Raw genomic sequence first — 19,869 nt, forward strand, 5'->3', positions numbered from 1 at the left:
CACGGTTCAGCAACGCATTAAGGAATCGGATGAAGGCTCAGTTTTAATCCACAAACGTTCGTAACCTCACCCAACAGAACGTGGTCGTTACGCTGGCCCTCAACTCACCACAGTGACCTACGTACACCATGTATTCCACTCATTACTGCTGCTCTGTATTGAGGTATAAAATAATATGGCACAGATCCCACCACTACAACGAACTGTCAAGATATAGAGTGCATTTGTGCTTGTGCACACAAACTCCACGTCCGTTTATGCTTTGCTAAGCTGAGACTGGAGGTGGAAGGAGGATATATATAGTCCTAGGTAACGAAGGGGGTAAGTATGAGTATACGGGACGTTACCCACAAATGCACACATGCAGCCCCATGGGTAGCGGGGTCATGGGCAAGGGGCCCCGTGCGCACGGCCTTAAAGTACCCCATGGGCACGGGGTATCCAAAGAGCTGGAACCATGACTCGTGCGCACGACGGTCAGGAGCCTGTGGCCACAGGGTGTCCAGAGATTGTCCTTGCTGCTAGAGTTCGCATGGACTCCTGCCGATGCTTCTGGAATCCCTCCTTCTTCATGATGCCTTCTCTGCTTTCATGCCTCGCATATGGTGTTGGCGTTCTCTTGTGCATGACCCCCTCCAATGCACATTTTCCACTTGGCTCAAACTATTGGTGCAAAGTAAAGGGAGGTCGAGCAGTCTACCATTCATGGGAGAACCAAAAAGACATGCATAAGGGATATAAATCACCTTAGCTATGTGATGTGTGCGTCCCTTGGCGAAGGAGTCAAGGCTATCGTGATGACCTCAGGGTGCTCCACAACACACTATCTGTGCGTTACTTGGCCATCAAAGGGCTATTGAAAATATGAGTTTCACCTTAGTAAATAATCTTTAATCATGGCTAGTGCATTTGGCACTCATGAAACCGTGCTTGGTATGTTGGGGCACAAGAAATTTTTGTGTTGAATTATTGTAGGAGAGATTTTTCTTTCAACATTCTTTCACGTGGATTGATAACGTTAGTTAGGACTACCAAGGGACACTCTATTGATTGCTACAAGCTATGAACTTCGGGCCCCAACAAGTGATATTTTGGTCAAGTTTTGGTGGAGATCGGAGAGTTGGTCGGAGTCGAGGAAGACGAGACATGGAAATGTGTGTGATTGCGGGATTCACGGGCTGCTATTTATAGCCAAATCTCAGCTCATCGTGAGTGCATCTATGTCAGAGTTCGGGCGATGGTAAATTTATAGCGTCCTTGCTACAATAGTGAGGATTGTTAGGGTGCAGTGCGTAGTAGGGATAGATGGCTTGATGTGAAGCGGGGAGGGTAGGAGGGCATGCGAGAGTGTCCCGCGTTGCTTCGTCGGTGCGGCACAACAGTGAGGAGTTGGGCACCACCACAAGGATCACAATGGTCGTGCTGAGACTTAGACACTTAGTATAATATTTTGTGTCGCACTGAACCAGTTTTAAGCACCAAAACTCTAGTTTGAACCAGATTTACCGTTAGGTTTCCATCGTGACAGGTTTTGCTCTAATTGTCAAACTTGCTAGGCAACCTGGATTTTTCAAAAAATGTAAGACAACTAAAAATTAGCAAAAGCAAATTTATAAGCATCCATTTGATTTTTGCAATTCATCTGCTCTTGATAAAATTTAAAACACATCATCCTATTACATAGAGAGAGAGAGAGAGAGAGAGAGAGAGAGCCCACATGTCAGGTGATATGGCTTCCTAGTTGGTGTCATGTGGGTCTCGATTTTATTTTAAGCATGGGATGTGGTTTTATTTTATCATTATGCAACATCCGCATAGAAATCCTGAATTGTAATCCGGGTCGCAACTGGAATCCTCACCACTTGTCGGTCACTCTGCCAAGTGATGCTGCCAAACGTGTAGCCCCCTTGCAAGTTCCAGATAGGTGACAGCTTCACCTCGAATTTCTGGACTTTGTTCGCGGCATTGAACACAAGAACATCCGGGAAAACCTCCATCTTGACTCTGGTCGGGCTCTGGACTGCGATGTGGTACACAGAATGGAGCTCGCCGACGTTGGTCACCGTCCTCGAGACGGTGATCGCACTCCTCAAATCGGGAACCGAGATGGATGGCAGGTTGAGGCGGACGATGGCATAGAGGTGGTGTTGCAGCTTGCGAACGCAAATATCCCCTCCTTGACGTTGGTGCATCGAAAGAATTTGTTGTAATCGTGTGGATCAATGTCATAAATTAGGCCGGGATGAGCTGCCCCACGTGGGTTGATGTTCCCGCCTCCATAGTCGAATGGGTCGGCGACCTTCCGCGGTAGTCCTTCGGCCAAGATCGGCATGCCGCGTTCATCAGTTACATGGGCTTCATTGTACCATGCAAGCAAAACCAACAAAACATAGGTAAAGACCACAATTGCATGAACTAGCTAGGAATTAATTGGATGTTCTACTTGCGTGTTGTTACTAACCAGTGGTGACGATGGCTGACTTTATTGCAGCAGGAGACCAATCCGGGTGCAGAGCTTTGAGCAGTGCGGCGACAGCCGATGCATGTGGGGCTGCCATGGACGTCCCTGACTTAGTTACGTAGGAATCTCCCACTGCTGCTAAGATGTTGGCTCCGGGCGCAGCTACATCAGGCTTGATGAAGGCCGGGTAATCAGCCGATGGGCCTCTCGAAGAGAAGGATGCCACTTTGGAAGCCAGCACATCTTTGCTCATGACGGTGCGCGTGGGTTCGATTTTTGCTGTGGGAGAGCTGTTTATTGCAAAAAGAAGATCAGATTCAGAGATAAACATATGTATTCCATTTTATTTGTATAATTTTCGTGAAACTTTATGGTGCAGTCTGTGGACGTATGCGTACAGACTGCACTCACGTATTTTTACTGTGGGTTTTGCAACCAAGTGATGCCACATCGATCAGGAGGTTTTAATCCGTAACTGTAGAATTACTTGTGTGGACGTACCTTGAGTCCATGGCGTATCCGCATACCCTCCTGGAGATGTAGATGTCGACGACAACGCAGGCGATGCCCAGGCAGTAAGCCACTGTGGAACTCAGGGTGTCCGTCGTGTATTGCGCGAAGATGAGCCCGGATCCCCCGCCTTCCACCATGTACTTGGCCGCATGGTGGAAATCATCTGATGGATTGATCGCGTCATTATCGTTTAAGCACACCAGGATAGCCCCTTTCACGTCAATCTGATGAAGAACCTCATGTCTCGGCACACAACTAGATCCAGAAAAGCAAATCAAGTTCAAGCATGGGTAAGATATTTCATGCATGCATGGTTGGTCAGAGCTCGGGAGTTTTTCCGTTTTTACTCACGATGGTGCACATATAAGCTTTGTGAAATTGCTAGCCGTGTGTGATGATGAGTTGATGTTCTTCACTTGGTAATAAAGAGACTGGCCCACCATTTGCTGCTTGTTTCCCAACGTAATCACCGTCGGGAACGAGCGGTCGATCTTGCTCGCCGCGACGGTGAGGACCCAAGCCGAGGTATCCTCGACTGTCTGCAGCATGGGCCCGTCGTTTCCGGCGGAGTACACAGTGATCCCCTTCTTGAGCATGGGCGCCGTACGAGTTCTCGTGCGCCGCAGTGAGGGACAGCGACAACACATCCACCCCGTCGTGGATCGCGTCGTCAATGGCGGCCAGCACAGTGGCCGAATCGCCATAGCCAACAAAGATGGACTTGTACACCGCGATGCGAGCGCGCGGTACGCCTCCCCGCGCCACCCCCGCAGGAAGGCCGTGGAAGCTAGCTGCCTCACCGTCCACGCCTACGGCTGAGCCCGCTGCGGTGGAAGCACAACGATAATCCTACATCTACGAAAGCCGCTATGAAGACCTACGTAACCTGCCTGTCTAATCTCTCCCCCCCCCCCCCCCCCCCCCCCCCCCCCCTTGATTTTCAGGGTGGTGGGCCTGCTCCCGCCTAATGATCCACTAGTAACGCTCCAGGTTGCTATTTACGTAAATCACGTAACGAGTGTTACGTAGGTCTAGCATTGCCCGGAAGCACAATGGGTGCCGTGGCCGTAGTGGTCCCGCAGCGACGGTGAGTCCCTTTTAAGGGCATGTACAATCATTCCGACGCTGGGTGTCTGTAAAACTTCTCCACGTCACGTATATACATGTAACGGACAGCCTATACAGCAGGGAGTCTATTTGACTGTCGCTAATCACCAAATTTCACGGGAAAGGAGGGAGGTGGTTTCCGTGGAAGATGGGATCCCATCAGATGATGCTCTCGTACAACGGGAAATAGACTGTCGGTAATCAGCGATTTTCACGCTAATAGACTGTCGTTATTTCTACCGACGGACTGTGCCGTTTTTTTTCTTATCTCTCCCCCACATCATCTAATTTCCTACCTGGCATGTGTTGCAGACAGCTGACTAGACACTGTTGTACATGCCCTAAGGTACTCGTCGGGGACCCCAGCGGTGTAGAACCGCGCGTTGATAATTTTTCGGCTGCAGTTGTTGATTCGCCAGTCTGGCCCGGTCTGGCACTCCCCTTTCCACCTCGTTGGCATCGGTCCGTACCCTACATCGCTGAAGCTTCTTGACTCGGGCCAGATCCCTGGATTATCCATTAACCGATTAGTATATTAGTTAGTGGCCGGCTTTCAATCCATTAACCAACTAGTATTAGTGAGTGGACGGCCAAGTAAAAGTAAGCTGAATGGTGCCAATTAATATAATGACTTTTTCTCGAATATGCATGACTGTGCATATCATATATTAAAGAAGCAAAGGCGTAGATAGCCTTCACCGGTCATTTACAAGTGGTGTGATTTCTCACAATCGTATATACAACTCCACACCACTTAGTACCACCCGAATACTCCTCGCCACTAATCCACCTAGCTAAGCCCGCAAACACAAAGTCCATGTTTCCTTTCATGAGACCGGTCATCGACCAAATCCGTCCTTCCGCTTCAATTTTCTGCATGAGGCTACCCGTTGATGGCGAAGCACCATCAAACACAACTGCATTTCTATGCTTCCACAACTCCCACAGTGTCAGTAGCAGTATAGTGTGCAAATCCTTCCTTGCCATGGTGCCTGCTGCTTGTTTTCCACATAGCCATGGCATGAGGGCATCCTGCGCTGATGGCGTCCACTCTGGCTTCCCTAGTGCCCTGCAGACCACCATCCAAATCGTCCTGTCGAAGCCGCATGTTAGTAACACATGGTCGATTGTTTCCTCCTCTTGATCACAAAGAGGGCATTTGTCCTGATGCGGCAGCCCCCTCCTAGCAAGCCGGTCGGACGTCCAGCATCTGTTTCGTAGTGCCAGCCACGCGAAGAACTTGCATTGTGATGGAGCTCGCGATTTCCAAGTTAACTCCGTGGAGGGAATAACCAAGTTTGTTGGAACTTTCATTGATTGAAGTCAGACTTTATAGCGTATGACCAAGTTTGTTGAAAACAATATGAAAAATTACAGTAACAAATTTATATGGTGTGAAAATATATGCAATGATGAATCCAATGATATATAGTTCTTCTACAAACTAGTTGAAAGTATATAAACTTTGACTTTAGACAAACCTAATATATGGAGTAACTAAAATCGGAGGGAGTATGTAGGATGGCGCGTGGGGCCGGCTGGCGTTGGCTTGCAGGCATGACACGTCATACCACAGACGTTACGGTCATTATGCTTACAAACAGAACCTCTATTTAGTATTTGTGTCACGCTGGACTAGATATAAGCACGGGAATTCTAATTCAAACCAGAATTACCATTTGGTTTCCATCCTGATAGTTTTTTTTTCCGCTTGTTGATACAACAAAAAATTAACAAATGCGTTTATTTTTGCAATCCATCCTCTCTTCGGTAATACAATTTCAAACGCCTCGTCTCGTCACACACACACACACACACACACACACAGAGAGAGAGAGAGAGAGCCCACATGTGGGGTGACATGGATACCTAGTCACTGCCATATAGGTCTGATTTTTATTGCAAGTGAGGTGATGGGATTTACATTTTATTATGCAACATCCGCATAGAAATCCTGATTTGTAATCCGGGCCGCAACTGGAATCCTCACAGTATGTAGGTCGTTATGCCAAGTAAGACTGCCAAACGTGTAGTCCCCTTGCAAGTTCCACATAGGTGACAGCTTCACATCAAACTTTTGAACTTTGTTCGCATTGTCGAACACAAGAACAGGTGGGAAAACCTCCATCTTGACTCCGTCTGGGCTTTGCACTATGGCATGATACACTGAATGGACATCGCCGACATTTGTCACCATCCTTGGGATGGTGATCGGACCCCTCAGGTCGGGAACTGAAATGGACGGCAAGTTGAGGTTGTACGCCAGTAGTGTGGCGTTGCAGCCCACGGATGTCGATGTCCTCTGATTGATGATTGCACATTGGAAGAATTTGTTGTAATTGCGTGGATTAATGTCGTAAACCAGTCCTGGATGGGCTGCCCTAGAAGGGTTGATGTTCCCACCTCCATAGTCGAACGGGTCGGCCACCTTCCGTGGCAGTCCTTCCGCCAGTATTGACATGCCGCGTTGATCAGTTACACAGGCTTAATTAATTGTACCATGCAAGCAAAACCAATAAAACAGAGGTAAACACCACAAGTGCATGAACGAACTAGCTAGGAACTGGAAGTCCTACATGCACGAACAGAGTTATAAATGGTTTGTTATTACGAACCAGTGGTGACGATGGCTGATTTGATTGCAGCAGAAGACCAGTCTGGGTGCATAGCTTTGAGCAGCGCGGCAACACCTGTTACATGTGGTGCTGCCATGGACGTCCCAGACATAGTTTCGTAGGAGTTTCTGACTGCTGCCAAGATGTTGGATCCAGGCGCAGCTATGTCAGGCTTGATGAAGGCGGGGTAATCAATTGATGGGCCTCGCGAGGAGAAGGCGGCCACTTTCGGGGCCAGTATGCCCTTGCCCGTGACGGTGCGTGCTGGTTCAATCTTTGCCAGGCGAGGAGAGCTACATACAAAACAAAATCAAAGGATAACAAAATTGACTGTACATACAACACGGCTATGCATGCAAGGCTGTACATAGGACTGGTTCCGTCGACGACCCTGATTATTTATTGACGAACCTGCATATCTATCTATATTGGTCGATCATGAAATGTTACCTTGAGTCCATGCAATATTGGTGCATCTTGTTCCCGACATCGGGGTCGACGAGAACGCACGCGATGCCCGTGCAGTAATACGGGATGACTTCTAAGGCATCCGTGGTGCGTTGCACGAAGATGAGCCCAGATCCCCCATGGTCCACCACGTACGTGGACGCCTGGATGAAAACCCCCTGTGGATTGAAAGGCGCCTGCGGCTCTTTGTAGCAGAGCAGGATTATCCCAGTCAGTTCCTCGCCAGAGAATGCCTCCTCGAGCGCCTCCTTGGTGCAGCTAAACACAAAAGCAAATTCAAGGTGTTTTTTATATCTTCAATTTTGCATCTTTGGCGTCGCATGAATAAAATTAATGACCACGGTGCATATCCTTTTGTTTTCTCAACTTACGTTGATATACATGCAAGAGACGCGAAATTGCTCCGGGATGATGAGTTCTTGGGTTGGTAATAGAGAGACTGTCCCTGCAGAAATTTCCAGGCAGCGCTAATTTCATTAGGAGCAGTACGACTATTAAGTCGTGCGGCATGGCGCACTAGCTACAGTATATATATACTTCCACCGCTTACCACCATCTGTTGCTTGTTTCCCAGCGTGACCACCGTCGGGAACGAGCGGTCCAGCTTGCTCGCCGCGACGGTAATGCCCCACGGCGAGCTGTTCGCCACCGTCTGGGCCCGGGGCCCATCGTTACCGGCAGACATTACCACGGTGATCCCTTTCTGGACCGCGTGCAAGGTGGCAAAGGAGTAGTCGTCTGAGCCGTCGCGGGACGCGAGGGACATTGACAATACGTCCACCCCGTCATGGATCGCGTCGTCGATGGCGGCTAGCACAGACGCCGTGGAGCCAGTTTCATCCACGCTCCAGAGTGATTTGTACATTGCGATGCGAGCGCGTGGCGCGCCTCCGCGTGCCACCCCCGCAGCAAGGCCGTGGAAGCTGGCTACCTCCTCCTCCACGGTAGAGCCCGCAGCAGTGGAAGCCGTGTGCGTGCCATGGCCGTTGTGATCCCGGGGCGAGAGAGAGTCCGCCTTTAAGTATTTGTCGGCGATCCCAACGGTATAGAACCTTGCGCCGATGATCTTGCGGCTGCAATTGTTGTTGCCCCAATCGGGCCCAACCTGGCACTTTCCTTTCCACCTTGATGGCACCGGCCCGTACCCTTGGTCACTGAAGCTTCTAGACTCCGGCCATATCCCTGATTCCGTTAATTAGTTACATTTCTGGAAAAAAAATTGAGAAAAAATATACCAGACATGGTAAAAAGAAAAGCTTGCACTTATTGTACTAACCGGTGTCAATCACGCCAATGATTATATCCTCTCCGTAGTTGCTTGCGTGCAGTAACTCACTGGCCGGCATATGGGAGGACGGATAATGGAGCCCAAGAAAATCCCAGCTCCGCGTGGTGGTGCTCCTGTACGTCTTGCTCGGTTGAACGCTGATGACTCCCGGAAATTCTGCACACGGTTCATACCAGGAAAAGAATGATATTTTGGTTTTGGCACCTCCAGTTAAACTTTCAAAACTGCCAAATGTTTTGAATATTCACATTGGTAACATGGGGAAACAATATATATAGATTTGTCTCAAAAGTATTCTCACAATATTATTATTTTTAGATTGTGTTATATCTTGAAGTCCATGCCAATATGAAAACTGTCACCCTATTTTTGAACTAGAGATAGTAGTATTATGCTAGGAAAACGGAGATGACCTGCAAGCCTTGTTGCTTGGTCCGCGGTGAGCATGGCGGCGAAGCCCGAGAAACCATGCTTGTAGTGGTAGACCATGGAGGCTGAGGAACCCTCCCTGCTAGAAAAGCTCAAAGTGGTGAGTGCTACCAAGGGCCGGCCTCCTATTAATTAATTCCGTTCTTCCTACAAAGTAGCTCCTTGCTAAACAGCTCAAACCTTTGGAGAAGAGTGCCGAGCATTTCATGGTGAGAGGCGACGACATCGTCCGGGTGCTCGTGCTTCACGTCGCCTAGGTAAGCGATGTAAAGCTAGAGAGGCACACAGATATGCATACATGGTTAACTACTACTCCAGCTAGCTAGAAACACATACCGTCACACAATCATGCTTACCTCGCGAGAACGAGATCCTCCTGCGTGCACTCTGGATAGCACCACGCAGAAGCAAAGCAGCAGCAACGAGGCTGCCCGTAGTGGGTGTGAGGAACAGCACATGAATCCCATGTCGTCGATCTTACTTAGTGGTACTGGTGGCATGCACATCGGCGCTTATTGATATGCAGGGGCTGTGTGGTGGTACTAGTATTTATAGACACCGCGCACAGTGGAGTGGCCTAGGGGTGAATTAGTGAACTGCTCAACTCGTTAAGCTCGTGCTTCCTAAGCTCGTTAAGATTATAAGAAAAATCCTTCTTGAATCAGCTCGTTTGAAGCTCTCATTAAGCTCGTGAGCCTTGTTAACACACATTAGCACAAACACCTAATAAACATTCAGATTACCCATAATTTGGACCACAAAATTGAATGATAGATTCTGGAAGGAACCTTACAATGGCCTGTTCAACATATTTTTTCCTGGACTCCAAGTGTCCAGGAGTTCTACGCCGCCGTAGGTAATCGTAAAACTCGTTAGGCCCAATTCATTAAGGACAAAGTTACGAGCTTAAGGAACCAAATTGACAAGTACTCCCTTCGTCTCGAATTACTTCTCTTAAATTTGTCTGGATACTGCTGCATCAAGGACACATTTGAGTGTTAGATATATCCATATGAAGACAAATCTAAAGCAAGTAATTTAAGATGAAGGTTGTACTTATTAAGCTCGCGAGCTTCAAGCTTTTTGTCCACCCTAAAGTGGGTGTAGCTATGTATTCTGCCTGTCATGTCACGCTTGGGTCCTGCCTATCCGATCTTGCCCACGCCGAGAAAGTTTATAATGAAGTAAATAAGCTCTACAAAAAAAAATACACTGTCCTCTATTCTGTTGCCAAACATACACTGGCATATACTTGGGGCACAAAATGTTGACACCTGAATGTGACATAAAGATATACTCTCGTCTACGTCGCGCTCCTAGTCTCATAAAAATGAATTGTGCATATAAGCTACTCCCTCCGTCCCATAATATAAGAACGTTTTTGTAAAAAAACGTTTTTATATTATGGGACGAAGGGAGAACGTTCTTATATTATGAGACGAAGGGAGTAGTAAGCACTAGGCCTGTTGGATGGTCATGTATGAGATTCTGACGTGGGGACCAAAAAGTGGTTGAAAAACAGGAGAAACATTTGGCACATATGGTTGCCGCATCTCAGCTTTACCAGAAGATGGTCATCACCATCGCCAGTGCCCCAAGCGAGTGCGCTCCTCCTTTTTCTGGAAATCTTGCTCTTGCCCGTTAAGGTATGCATGTTGTACAAACAAAGAAAATTCACCGTCGGTGGCACTGCCGCTCTCCGATGGCCACCTGCTAGGCCTACCTTGCCTGACGGTTATGGCATGGAGTATATCTCTACTCCTAATGTCTGAGTTGGTAGGATTGCGTCCACGGTTTGCTTTCGTCTGGTTTATTTTCGTCTGGTTTATTTTCGTCCGGTTTATTTTCGTCTCACATCCCACCACCATATCTCATCAAGTTGTTTATTTTACCTTCACAATAAAAACTTTCCTAACCTTTCCAAAGTTTCCTAACTAGACACGTTATAAACGGGAAGGAATTGATAGCACGTTACCAATCAATAAAATTTAGTTTTATGACAACAATTCCAAATCTTAATTTTCCTAATGCATCGACCTTTGCCTTTTCTAAGTGGTTGTTTGCATAAGGAGAATTAGCCACGGGTATATCTCTACTCCTAATGAAGGAGTTGTTGTTTGGTTTCGCTTCGCTTCATTACCTTGGCCAACACATTCCCAACAGATTCAAAAATCACAAATCAGAATTCAACCTTTCCATGTACAACACATTCCCCTCGATCTGTTTCCTACGTCGATCGACAAGGACGCCCCAGCCGCCTTCGCGGCCCTCTTCGCCACCGTTGAGATCAGAACGAGCCGCCGCCGCCGCCGTCGCGGATTTCCAGTGACGCCCCGCAGAGCGGCCCACACCCTCGCCAATCAATGGCATCAATCACGTATCAATCGTGCATCAATCACTCTCTACTCCTAATGTCTGAGTTGGTAGGATTGCGTCCACGGTTTACTTTTGTCTGGTTTATTTTCGTCTGGTTTATTTTCGTCTCACATCCCACCACCATATCTCATCAATTTGTTTTTTTTACCTTCACAATAAAAACTTTCCTAACCTTTCCAAAGTTTCCTAACTAGACACGTTATAAACGGGAAGGAATTGATAGCACGTTACCAATCAATAAAATTTAGTTTTATGACAACAATTCCAAATCTTAATTTTCCTAATGCATCGACCTTTGCCTTTTCTAAGTGGTTGTTTGCATAAGGAGAATTAGCCACGGGTATATCTCTACTTCTAAAGGAGGAGTTTGTGGTCGTGATGGTAGGTCATAGTATGTTCGTTCGTCTCGTCCATCCCCCTTTTTCCGTTCTGCCTGGTTTACGGAAGGCAAGTTTCGATATGATTTGATTGCATGACACCTTTGCCTTTTCCCCGTCCTACAAAATCATATCGCGGTCTGATTTGATTGTGTGACATGATGCGCAGGAGCGGCGCCTCCCACCAGAACTCACTGATCCTTCTCTCCACTCCCGCCCGGTTCCCTTGCGCCGCTGCCGCCCCAAGCTCTCCAACGGCTCTCCGACGGCCGCGACATCCCATAAGCCGCCACCTTCCCTCCAGTTCTCGGCTGCCGTCGACTTTCTTGCGTCATTCAAGGTCAGCTGGAGCCTGGAGGTCGTGGCACCATCCATCTGCCTGCGTAAGTGCCTCCTCCCCCTGGTGGTGCAGCTGTTGGCGTCGGAGGGCCGTCGCTCAGTAGGACCGCATCCTCTCGCGTCTCCACTCGACTGATCCAGCGCTGGCGATCGGCATCTTCCACTTGGTGAGGCGTGGCACCGACCTGAATCTCGGACGAGCTTCTCTACATAAGATGGGCAGAAAGTTTGCAAAATCTAGCGACTGTAGAACACAGCCAATTGCATACATCCGTGAAGAACCTCCTTGGATGCAGATGGCCTCGATTTTCCATCATGCCATGAATGTTAAAATTCCTTGATGTAAGCGGTCTGGTTCTTTCAATCTATGTGTAGCGTGTTATGTTCGTGTTTCTAGCTGGCAGAGTACAGATTGCTTTTATAGTCCAAATTACTTTAGCATCAATCGATTCATGGTTAGTCATTCCAGTTTTAGCATCTCGGTTCCTAATTACCCTCTAACTTTAGCATCAATTTGTTTGGGACTAAAGGCTTTGTTATTGTTGTTGTTGTATCATATATGATGATTTGTTGTAATATTTTCGTACTTTTTTTGGAGGACACAAGATTTCAGTACCCCTTGTAATAATATCTTATGTGATTTTTGGACAAGTACACGCCTAGATTTTTGGGATTAAACACTGGTGAGTTAATATGATACTGACAATTTTGGTACCTGACCTGAGTTTGTGGAAGATTAGTCTGCTTTTAAAAATATATGATATCGCATACAAAATTGTTTACAATTGTTCAGGGAATTAGGGAGGTATAATACACACGTCATATTTAAGAACTATGTTTCGCTCAGGTCTCTTGATATTTTTCTAAACATAAAAATTAATTGCTCGGCGCCGAGTACGATTGTATATAATAAAGTAGGCAAGTAGCTCATCAGTCTATCAATCATGTACAATTCTAGATAATTTTGGCACTCAGTTCAGTTATGGCAATAGTTACCATTTAGTTCTGTTATGGGTATTAGTTCAATTATGGGCAATAGTGGACATTTAGTTCAGTACACAATCAGTTCTGGGTGCCAACAATAGTTGTCATCTGTTTTAGCACAAGTTCAGTTTTGGGTGCCATTTAGTTCAGTTCAGTTAGGAGCAACAATTGACATTCAGTTTGGTTCAGAATTATGCATATGTACTTCTGTCCAATTCTGCACTTGCACAAAGCTTACTGGAACACTCGTTTAGTCATAACATTCAAGCAAACGAAACTTTTTTCCATTACATCTGTTTCTACACACATACAAGTAGCAACTGCAATTCCTATTCAGTCATAAGATCCGGTCATAACAACAATATTTAGTGATCTCAATTTTTCATGCCATACTAAATTCAGCTAACAGCAGTGACTTGGTTGGACGCTTCCTACATTTTCAACATTTTAGACTGGTTGTCTGCGATCAGCAACTCATTGGACAGCGGCGGCATAGGCACCATTGGCCCACTTGAACACAAACCACGGGACGTCGACAATCGCATCGATGTAACCTCGTCCTCCAGTGCTACCATTGCTTCTCCTTGTGACACCAGTGGTCTGGCGGCTATTACCACGAGGCCTCGAAGCCGGATTTGTGCTCCTACTCTTGGAGGTCATGGCCAGTGTCGCAGCCCTGAAGCCGATAGTAGGACTGTTATGACCGGCGTACATTATAGCCGTAGGAGGCCCAATGGCGCAGGCAGTTAGGGGCTTGGCCCAATTTACCGTTATTTTTATTAACACATAGGAAGATTATATAAACACATGTAAGGATCCGTTTTGAGGATAAGCAATAATCAATCTTGATTGCTCAGCTCCCTTCAGGAGCCAGGACCCCTAAAACCCTAGCCGCCCCTGCGCCTCCTCCTTCCCGCGCGATCACGGCGCCCCAGCGTTGTCGGCCACGCCGGTCACCTCGTCAACCCTCCTTCCACCCTATAACTTGAGATCACGCCCTGGTAGGGACTCGATTCCTATCAATCTGATATCAGCAGTCTCGGGTTCGATCATATCCACCCTATGCCCAGCGCCATCCTTTCGCTGCCGGTCACCAGCACGCCGCCGATGACCACCACGGCGGGCGCGCCATCCTTGTCGGGGCCTATCTCCTCCGCCGATTGGACACCGCCGATTTCCGCCCCCATCGTCTTCACCCCAGAGGAGATGATGGCTGCGCTCCGGGAGCTCAGTCAGGCGGTTTCGGGCATCCGCACCTTCCTCTCGGGACCCTATGCCCAGCAGCCGCCAGCTCCCTTCGCCACCATCATGGCACCGCAGCAGCAGCCATGGTAGTCGCCGCCACCGGCGACCTCCTTCGCCCCCACCATGGCGCTGCCGCCACCGGCAACCTTGGCCCAGGGCATCCCAACGACGGCGCAGGGGGTGCCCATCCACCAGGTCTGGTTCCCCCCATCGCCATCACCGTTGCTGGCCTGGCTCCTCGGGTCCGTCGGGCCGGTCTACACGATGGCCTCGGGCAAACCGCACGTGCTGCCGCCGGCGCTGCACCCCGCCATGCAGTACGGCGGGCCCTCGGGTTCCACCGGCCCCTACGACGGCATCGACAGGCCCCTGTTCCACGGCGGCACTATGATGCCTGCCTACTCGGCTCCGTCGTCCTCGCTGCTCCACGCCGATGAGGCGCGCCCGACCTTTGGGTCTTTTTATATTGTGTATGCTACACGTGCAGCGCGTCGATGCGGGCGAGTTGCCGGAGCCATGGCGCCTGGACGACGGCCTACTCCTGCACGGGCAGCGTCTCTTCGTGCCGGATACGGCGATCTCCGCCACCAGACCATTCTGTTGGCACAGTCGGCCGGCCATGATGGTGTGCAGAAGACCCTCCACTGCCTCCGAGCAGATTTCTCCATCCCCGGCGACCATGTGCTGGTCCAAGACTGGGTGCGATCTTGCGTGATGTGCCAGCGCAAAGACGGAGACACTACAGCCGACGGGACTGCTACAGCCCCTCGAGGTGCCCTCTCAAGTCTGGGCCGACATCTCCATGAATTTTATCGAGGGCCTTCCCAAGGTGGGCGGCAAGTCCGTCATTCTCACGGTGGTCGACCGCTTCTCCAAATACGCGCACTTCATCACGCTCGGCCACCCCTACACCGCCACCTCCGTCGCGCGAGCTTTCTTCGACGACATCGTCCGCCTCCATGGGTTTCCCTCCTCGATCTTCAGCGACCACGACCCGGTGTTCAGCGGCCATGTCTGGCGTGATCTTTTTTAGATGGCGGGCGTAAAATTGCGCTTGAGTACGACATTCCATCCACAGAACGACGGGGAATCCGAAATGGTCAACAAGGTGATAAATAGTTATCTCAGGATTGCCAGAGAGAAAAAAGAAGGGGGGAGGAAGAACATAAAGGGGTGGCCCCATGCCACCAATCAAGCAAAAAACAAGTCAATTCCCCATCATTAACAATAAATTTACTGTATGTTCTAGATTAAAATGACTATTATTTATTTATTTACTAAGTAGCAACGTATCCACTGTGATAGTTGCGGCTGGGTGCGGATATGGTGTTGTAAAAAAATTCGACAATATGAGTTGATGTGTATAAGAATTGCAAGTACACAACATGTGTCGAACCACTGGAATATTTATATATGCAAACAGCCAAAAATATATCCATTGCCCGTGGCAACGCACGGGCATTCTACTAGTGGGATTAGTGGACCGAAAGTACTCGTCTACACCTGAGCTCAAATGAGCATGGGTGAACAGTAAAATCAAAAAATATTTAAAAAAATAAAAAAAATTCTGTTTTTTTAGTGATAAACGTCGACAAAAGTTCGCAATGTTTGCAAAACTTCATTGTGAAAAGACATTGGTTGAAGCCATGGCAAAAAAACAAAAAAATCATCACTCCAAAATGCTTTTGGAAATGACATTATTGGTGCATCAATTTTTTTTGCCACGGCTTCTACAAATATCATTTCACAATAAAATTTTCCAAGCATTGAAAACTTCTGTCAATGTTTATCACTAAAACATTTTAGGATTTCTTAACTTTTTTTATTTTACTGTCCACCGGAGCTCATACGAGCTCATGCTAAGAAACTCCCTGTCCTTAGTGGACTTGCTTTTCTTCTCCCGCCTCTCGGTGGTGCTGATAGAGAGCACAGGTGGCCGCGCCAGGTTGTTGCGCGCCCCACTAACCACTCGAAAATATTCTCCCGGCACAAGTGCACAACAGTTCACACACCACAATGTCGACGCCATGATAGTTATGTAACTTGTGATGTATAGTTTAAAATTGGGGAAGAATTTCACTTGCTCGGCCTTCACATCAACTAGCGATCACTATTAGGGAAAAGTCTAGCAGTAGCGCTGGTTTTTGGCTAGCAGTAGCGCTGGAGCCCTCGCTACTGCTAAGACGCTGTAGCTAACTTGTAGCAATAGCGTGTGTTCGCCAGCGCTACTGCTATACCTACTTAGCAGTAGCGCTTTTTGTGGAACGCGCTACTAATAGTTACTAGCAGCGCCGATCTAGCCCGCGCTACTACTATTATTACGTATTTTATTTTTTTCTTTTATGTCTTATTCATACACTGTTATACAAGTTTTCGTATAGTAGCAATTTAGAGATTGTTATTATATCATAATGAGTTATTATATCATTGGTTGAAAGAACCGCGGATTAGTTTCAAGTGGATGGATCCAAAGTGACCACGATGGATCGTGGTCACTTTGGATCCATCCACTTGAAACTAATCCGCGGTTCTTTCACCTAGTGATATAATAACTCATCATCATCATCATCATTATCATCATCATAATATCATTAACAACTTATCATCATAATACATCATTGTCATATAACAACTCCTCCTCATCATCATTTTCTTCCATGACATCATATAACAACTTGATCACTACTCATAATCACAACTCCTTCTCCTCCTCATCATCAACTCTAACACATTGTTGCACATAATAACAACTTAGGACCTACTCCTCATCATCATAGTCATAATCAACACTAACTAATTCTTCTTAATACTTAGGACCTACTCCTCTCTACTAGGTAAAATACCATAAAAAGATAAACCGGTCCATCTCCAACATGGAGAATGGAGATAAACCTATCTCCAACTTGTGGCTTGCGCACATTCATGTTGTCTCTAACTAGTTGTGTGGGCGTAGTCATCACTTTGCTCCATTCTTTGATTTTGAGCCTTCCATCATTTGAAGAAATGGAGTATGCACTATGGCAAGCCTTCGAAGGAGTTGGTCGTAAGCTAACCATATGCATATCACCTTCGATAAACATCATGTCAGGCACAACCTCCTTCGGGAGCCTCTGTTGAAAAACGTAATAGTAACATATATAGTTAGCGATGTAGTTTACTTAAGAAGAATGTATGCAATGAAGTTACCATCATTAAAAAAATCTTATCAAGTTTTTGGCAATGAAGTTACCATCAAGCAATTTATAGACTAGTGGCACGTATGTAGTAAAATTCGGGCTGATAGAATGATTGGTTTTAAAGGCAGTAGCTAGATGGCTTTCTCTCTCTTTTTGTATCTCAATACAATGGTCTCTTGGAGATCTATTTGATGTAGTGACCTTTTATGGTGTGTTTGTTGGGATCCGATGAAGTGTGAGTTTATGATCAGATTTGCTTTGATTTAATATCCATTCTTGATTACAATAGCCTCGTATTTCTTCTTCGATACTTGGGTTTTGTTTGAGCAACTTGATTTATTTGTCTTGCAATGGGAAGAGGTGCTTTGTGATGGGTTGGATCTTACAATGTCCTTTCCTAGTGACTGAAGGGGGAGCAAGACACGTATTGATTGTCTCTATCAAGGATAAAACGATGGGGTTTCGCTATAAGAAATCTGTTAATACACGACGAATCTAGTCCGTCACAGATCAATGGGAAACTGTCATGGGTTCCCATCCTTGACGGATCCGAAATCCGTCATGTATATCGCGTCATAATTTGATATGGCACCTTGCGTGATGGCTCTTGGCCGTCATGGATCTGCCCCAAGCCCGCCCAGGCCCAAACCATTGTGACGGAACAATCCGTCATTGACTAACGCCACGTAGGATTTTCAGTTGACCAATTCGAATGATGTGGAGGCATACGTGTATACTATTTTTCGTCACATGAATCGTCATGGATTTTGGCACAATTTAGAGGGCGATTTAAATTTGGCTGGGCCCATTTCCTTTGGACAAAATTTGACCTAGTACGTAGCATTATGCATTAGCCAAATCTTGCCAATTTTAGCCCAACAAAAAAGTATTTGCAAAGTGACAAACATTACACAGTTTATGCTGCCATCTACAAAATAGCAGTTTACGAATCATCTATGAAATGATAACTTGTAGCATAGATTGACAAACTATATCACAGCATATATTGACAATATATATCACAACAGGGTTAGGAACTGATACAGTCCATTTTACATCAACAGAGAACATAAACTACTGTTATTCAAGCTCTTGCGGTCGGCGACCTTGATGGCAACTATCATGTCATGGTGGATTGTGATGGGAAACACCAAGTAGCCCGCTATCCGATCTTACCTAGCATATTTTACAAGAATATTAGACGTTTGTAATTATGAATAGATAGTAGAGATAAGAGAATTGCAACAAATATAAAAATGAATTACATGCTATCCAAAATTCTTCAATCTTATAGTGCCTACAAATGAGAATAACATTGTATCTACTATAAAACAAGAGTGAACATGAGGTTGCTTAAAATTAATCCAAAGAAAAGTGTGTCAAATGACAAAGTAACAAAACACACATCACAAAACTCCAAGTACTATAGCAGCAGTAGTTGATACTATATAAACCCGGCAACAACAATGAAATGAACTGAACCAGTATATATTTATACAAGGTGACAATAGTAGAAAACCACATTAGCTTGCACAAGAACTATAAATTTAGTCTATACATGGCTTAAAAATTACTTCACGGTCATTAAGGTACAAGCCGAATCAGAACACATGAACATCAGGTGATGGCCACTCTAGTAGTGTATCAAAGCAATGCAAGGTTGTTAAAGTACAAGACGAAGTGTGAGTTTATTTTTTATTGGTTCATCTTGTACAGTTTACATTTTAGATATCCTCAATGTAGGGGAACAAAAAGGTATCACCATGAAACAAAAAGCACTGCTTAACTATAAAATCCTAGCACATATCCTACAACAATTTCATATTTAACATCTTTATTGCAAATCCGGAAGCATGTCTATTTTTCTTGTGATTTTAGTTAGTGTTACGCAAGCTTGAACAACTACACGCATGTACATAATGGTAAGAAGTCATCTTAGCTTATGCAAGCTAGAATACTTAATGCACATAATTAATTAAGTAGGATGTGGGATCTCGAGGGACTTACATGTACACCATGCAGCAGCAATCACTAAGCTATTTTGATGGAATTGCATAAGACCAGGTTTTTTGTTTTGACGTGATCAAACATCTCAGCAAACATGTGAAAGGTACACCTACAGTAGGAAGATTTCAGCATCTGCACCTATAGACAACAAGTTGCGTATCAAGAAATCAGAGAAAAAGAGTCAAGTCATAGTGAAATCTAGGACATAAGCGAGAAGATAAATTGGATTGTTTTTATATGAAATCAAGGTTAGAAATGTGCAGAGATATTCAGTGAATAATCTGCTTTTGTCAGTTAGTTTATCCTCATGTACCTTTATGTTAGTTTATATTGCATACATGAATTTGTTCGAATTAATGATTTATCTATTCATTTAATTTGTTCCATCCTGTCATATGCATCCCATCTTTCCTCTGCTTTGTTAGTCCACACAATGGTGGTAGAGGAGGAACACCGAACGGCAGTACTTACATCTGATTCGGAA

The 19,869-nt window shown here is 46.2% G+C and overlaps 1 protein-coding gene and 1 pseudogene across 2 annotated transcripts; both read right to left on the reverse strand.

Moving 5' to 3' along the window:
• Nucleotides 1–1,682: 1,682 nt before the first annotated feature.
• On the reverse strand, nt 1,683–4,601 carry LOC123082025 (subtilisin-like protease SBT3.8; annotated as a pseudogene).
• Nucleotides 4,602–5,723: 1,122 nt separating this feature from the next.
• LOC123146546 (subtilisin-like protease SBT3.6) lies at nt 5,724–9,390 on the reverse strand. Of its 2 annotated transcripts, none has more exons than XM_044566092.1 (9): nt 9,238–9,390; nt 9,062–9,153; nt 8,866–8,960; nt 8,441–8,608; nt 7,715–8,346; nt 7,536–7,609; nt 7,147–7,422; nt 6,697–6,989; nt 5,724–6,565 (listed from the first exon to the last, which is right to left on the reverse strand). In XM_044566092.1, exons 1-9 carry the CDS (start codon nt 9,385–9,387, stop codon nt 6,012–6,014), a joined length of 2,334 nt encoding a protein of 777 aa, XP_044422027.1. In that variant the 5' UTR covers nt 9,388–9,390; the 3' UTR covers nt 5,724–6,011. The 2 variants fall into 2 exon arrangements, with proteins under 2 accessions (XP_044422027.1, XP_044422026.1); XM_044566091.1 differs by having other exon boundaries at nt 8,866–8,963.
• Nucleotides 9,391–19,869: the final 10,479 nt, after the last annotated feature.

The sequence above is a fragment of the Triticum aestivum genome, chromosome 1B (genome assembly GCF_018294505.1).
Source record: "Triticum aestivum cultivar Chinese Spring chromosome 1B, IWGSC CS RefSeq v2.1, whole genome shotgun sequence".
NCBI classification, from domain to species: Eukaryota; Viridiplantae; Streptophyta; class Magnoliopsida; order Poales; family Poaceae; genus Triticum; species Triticum aestivum.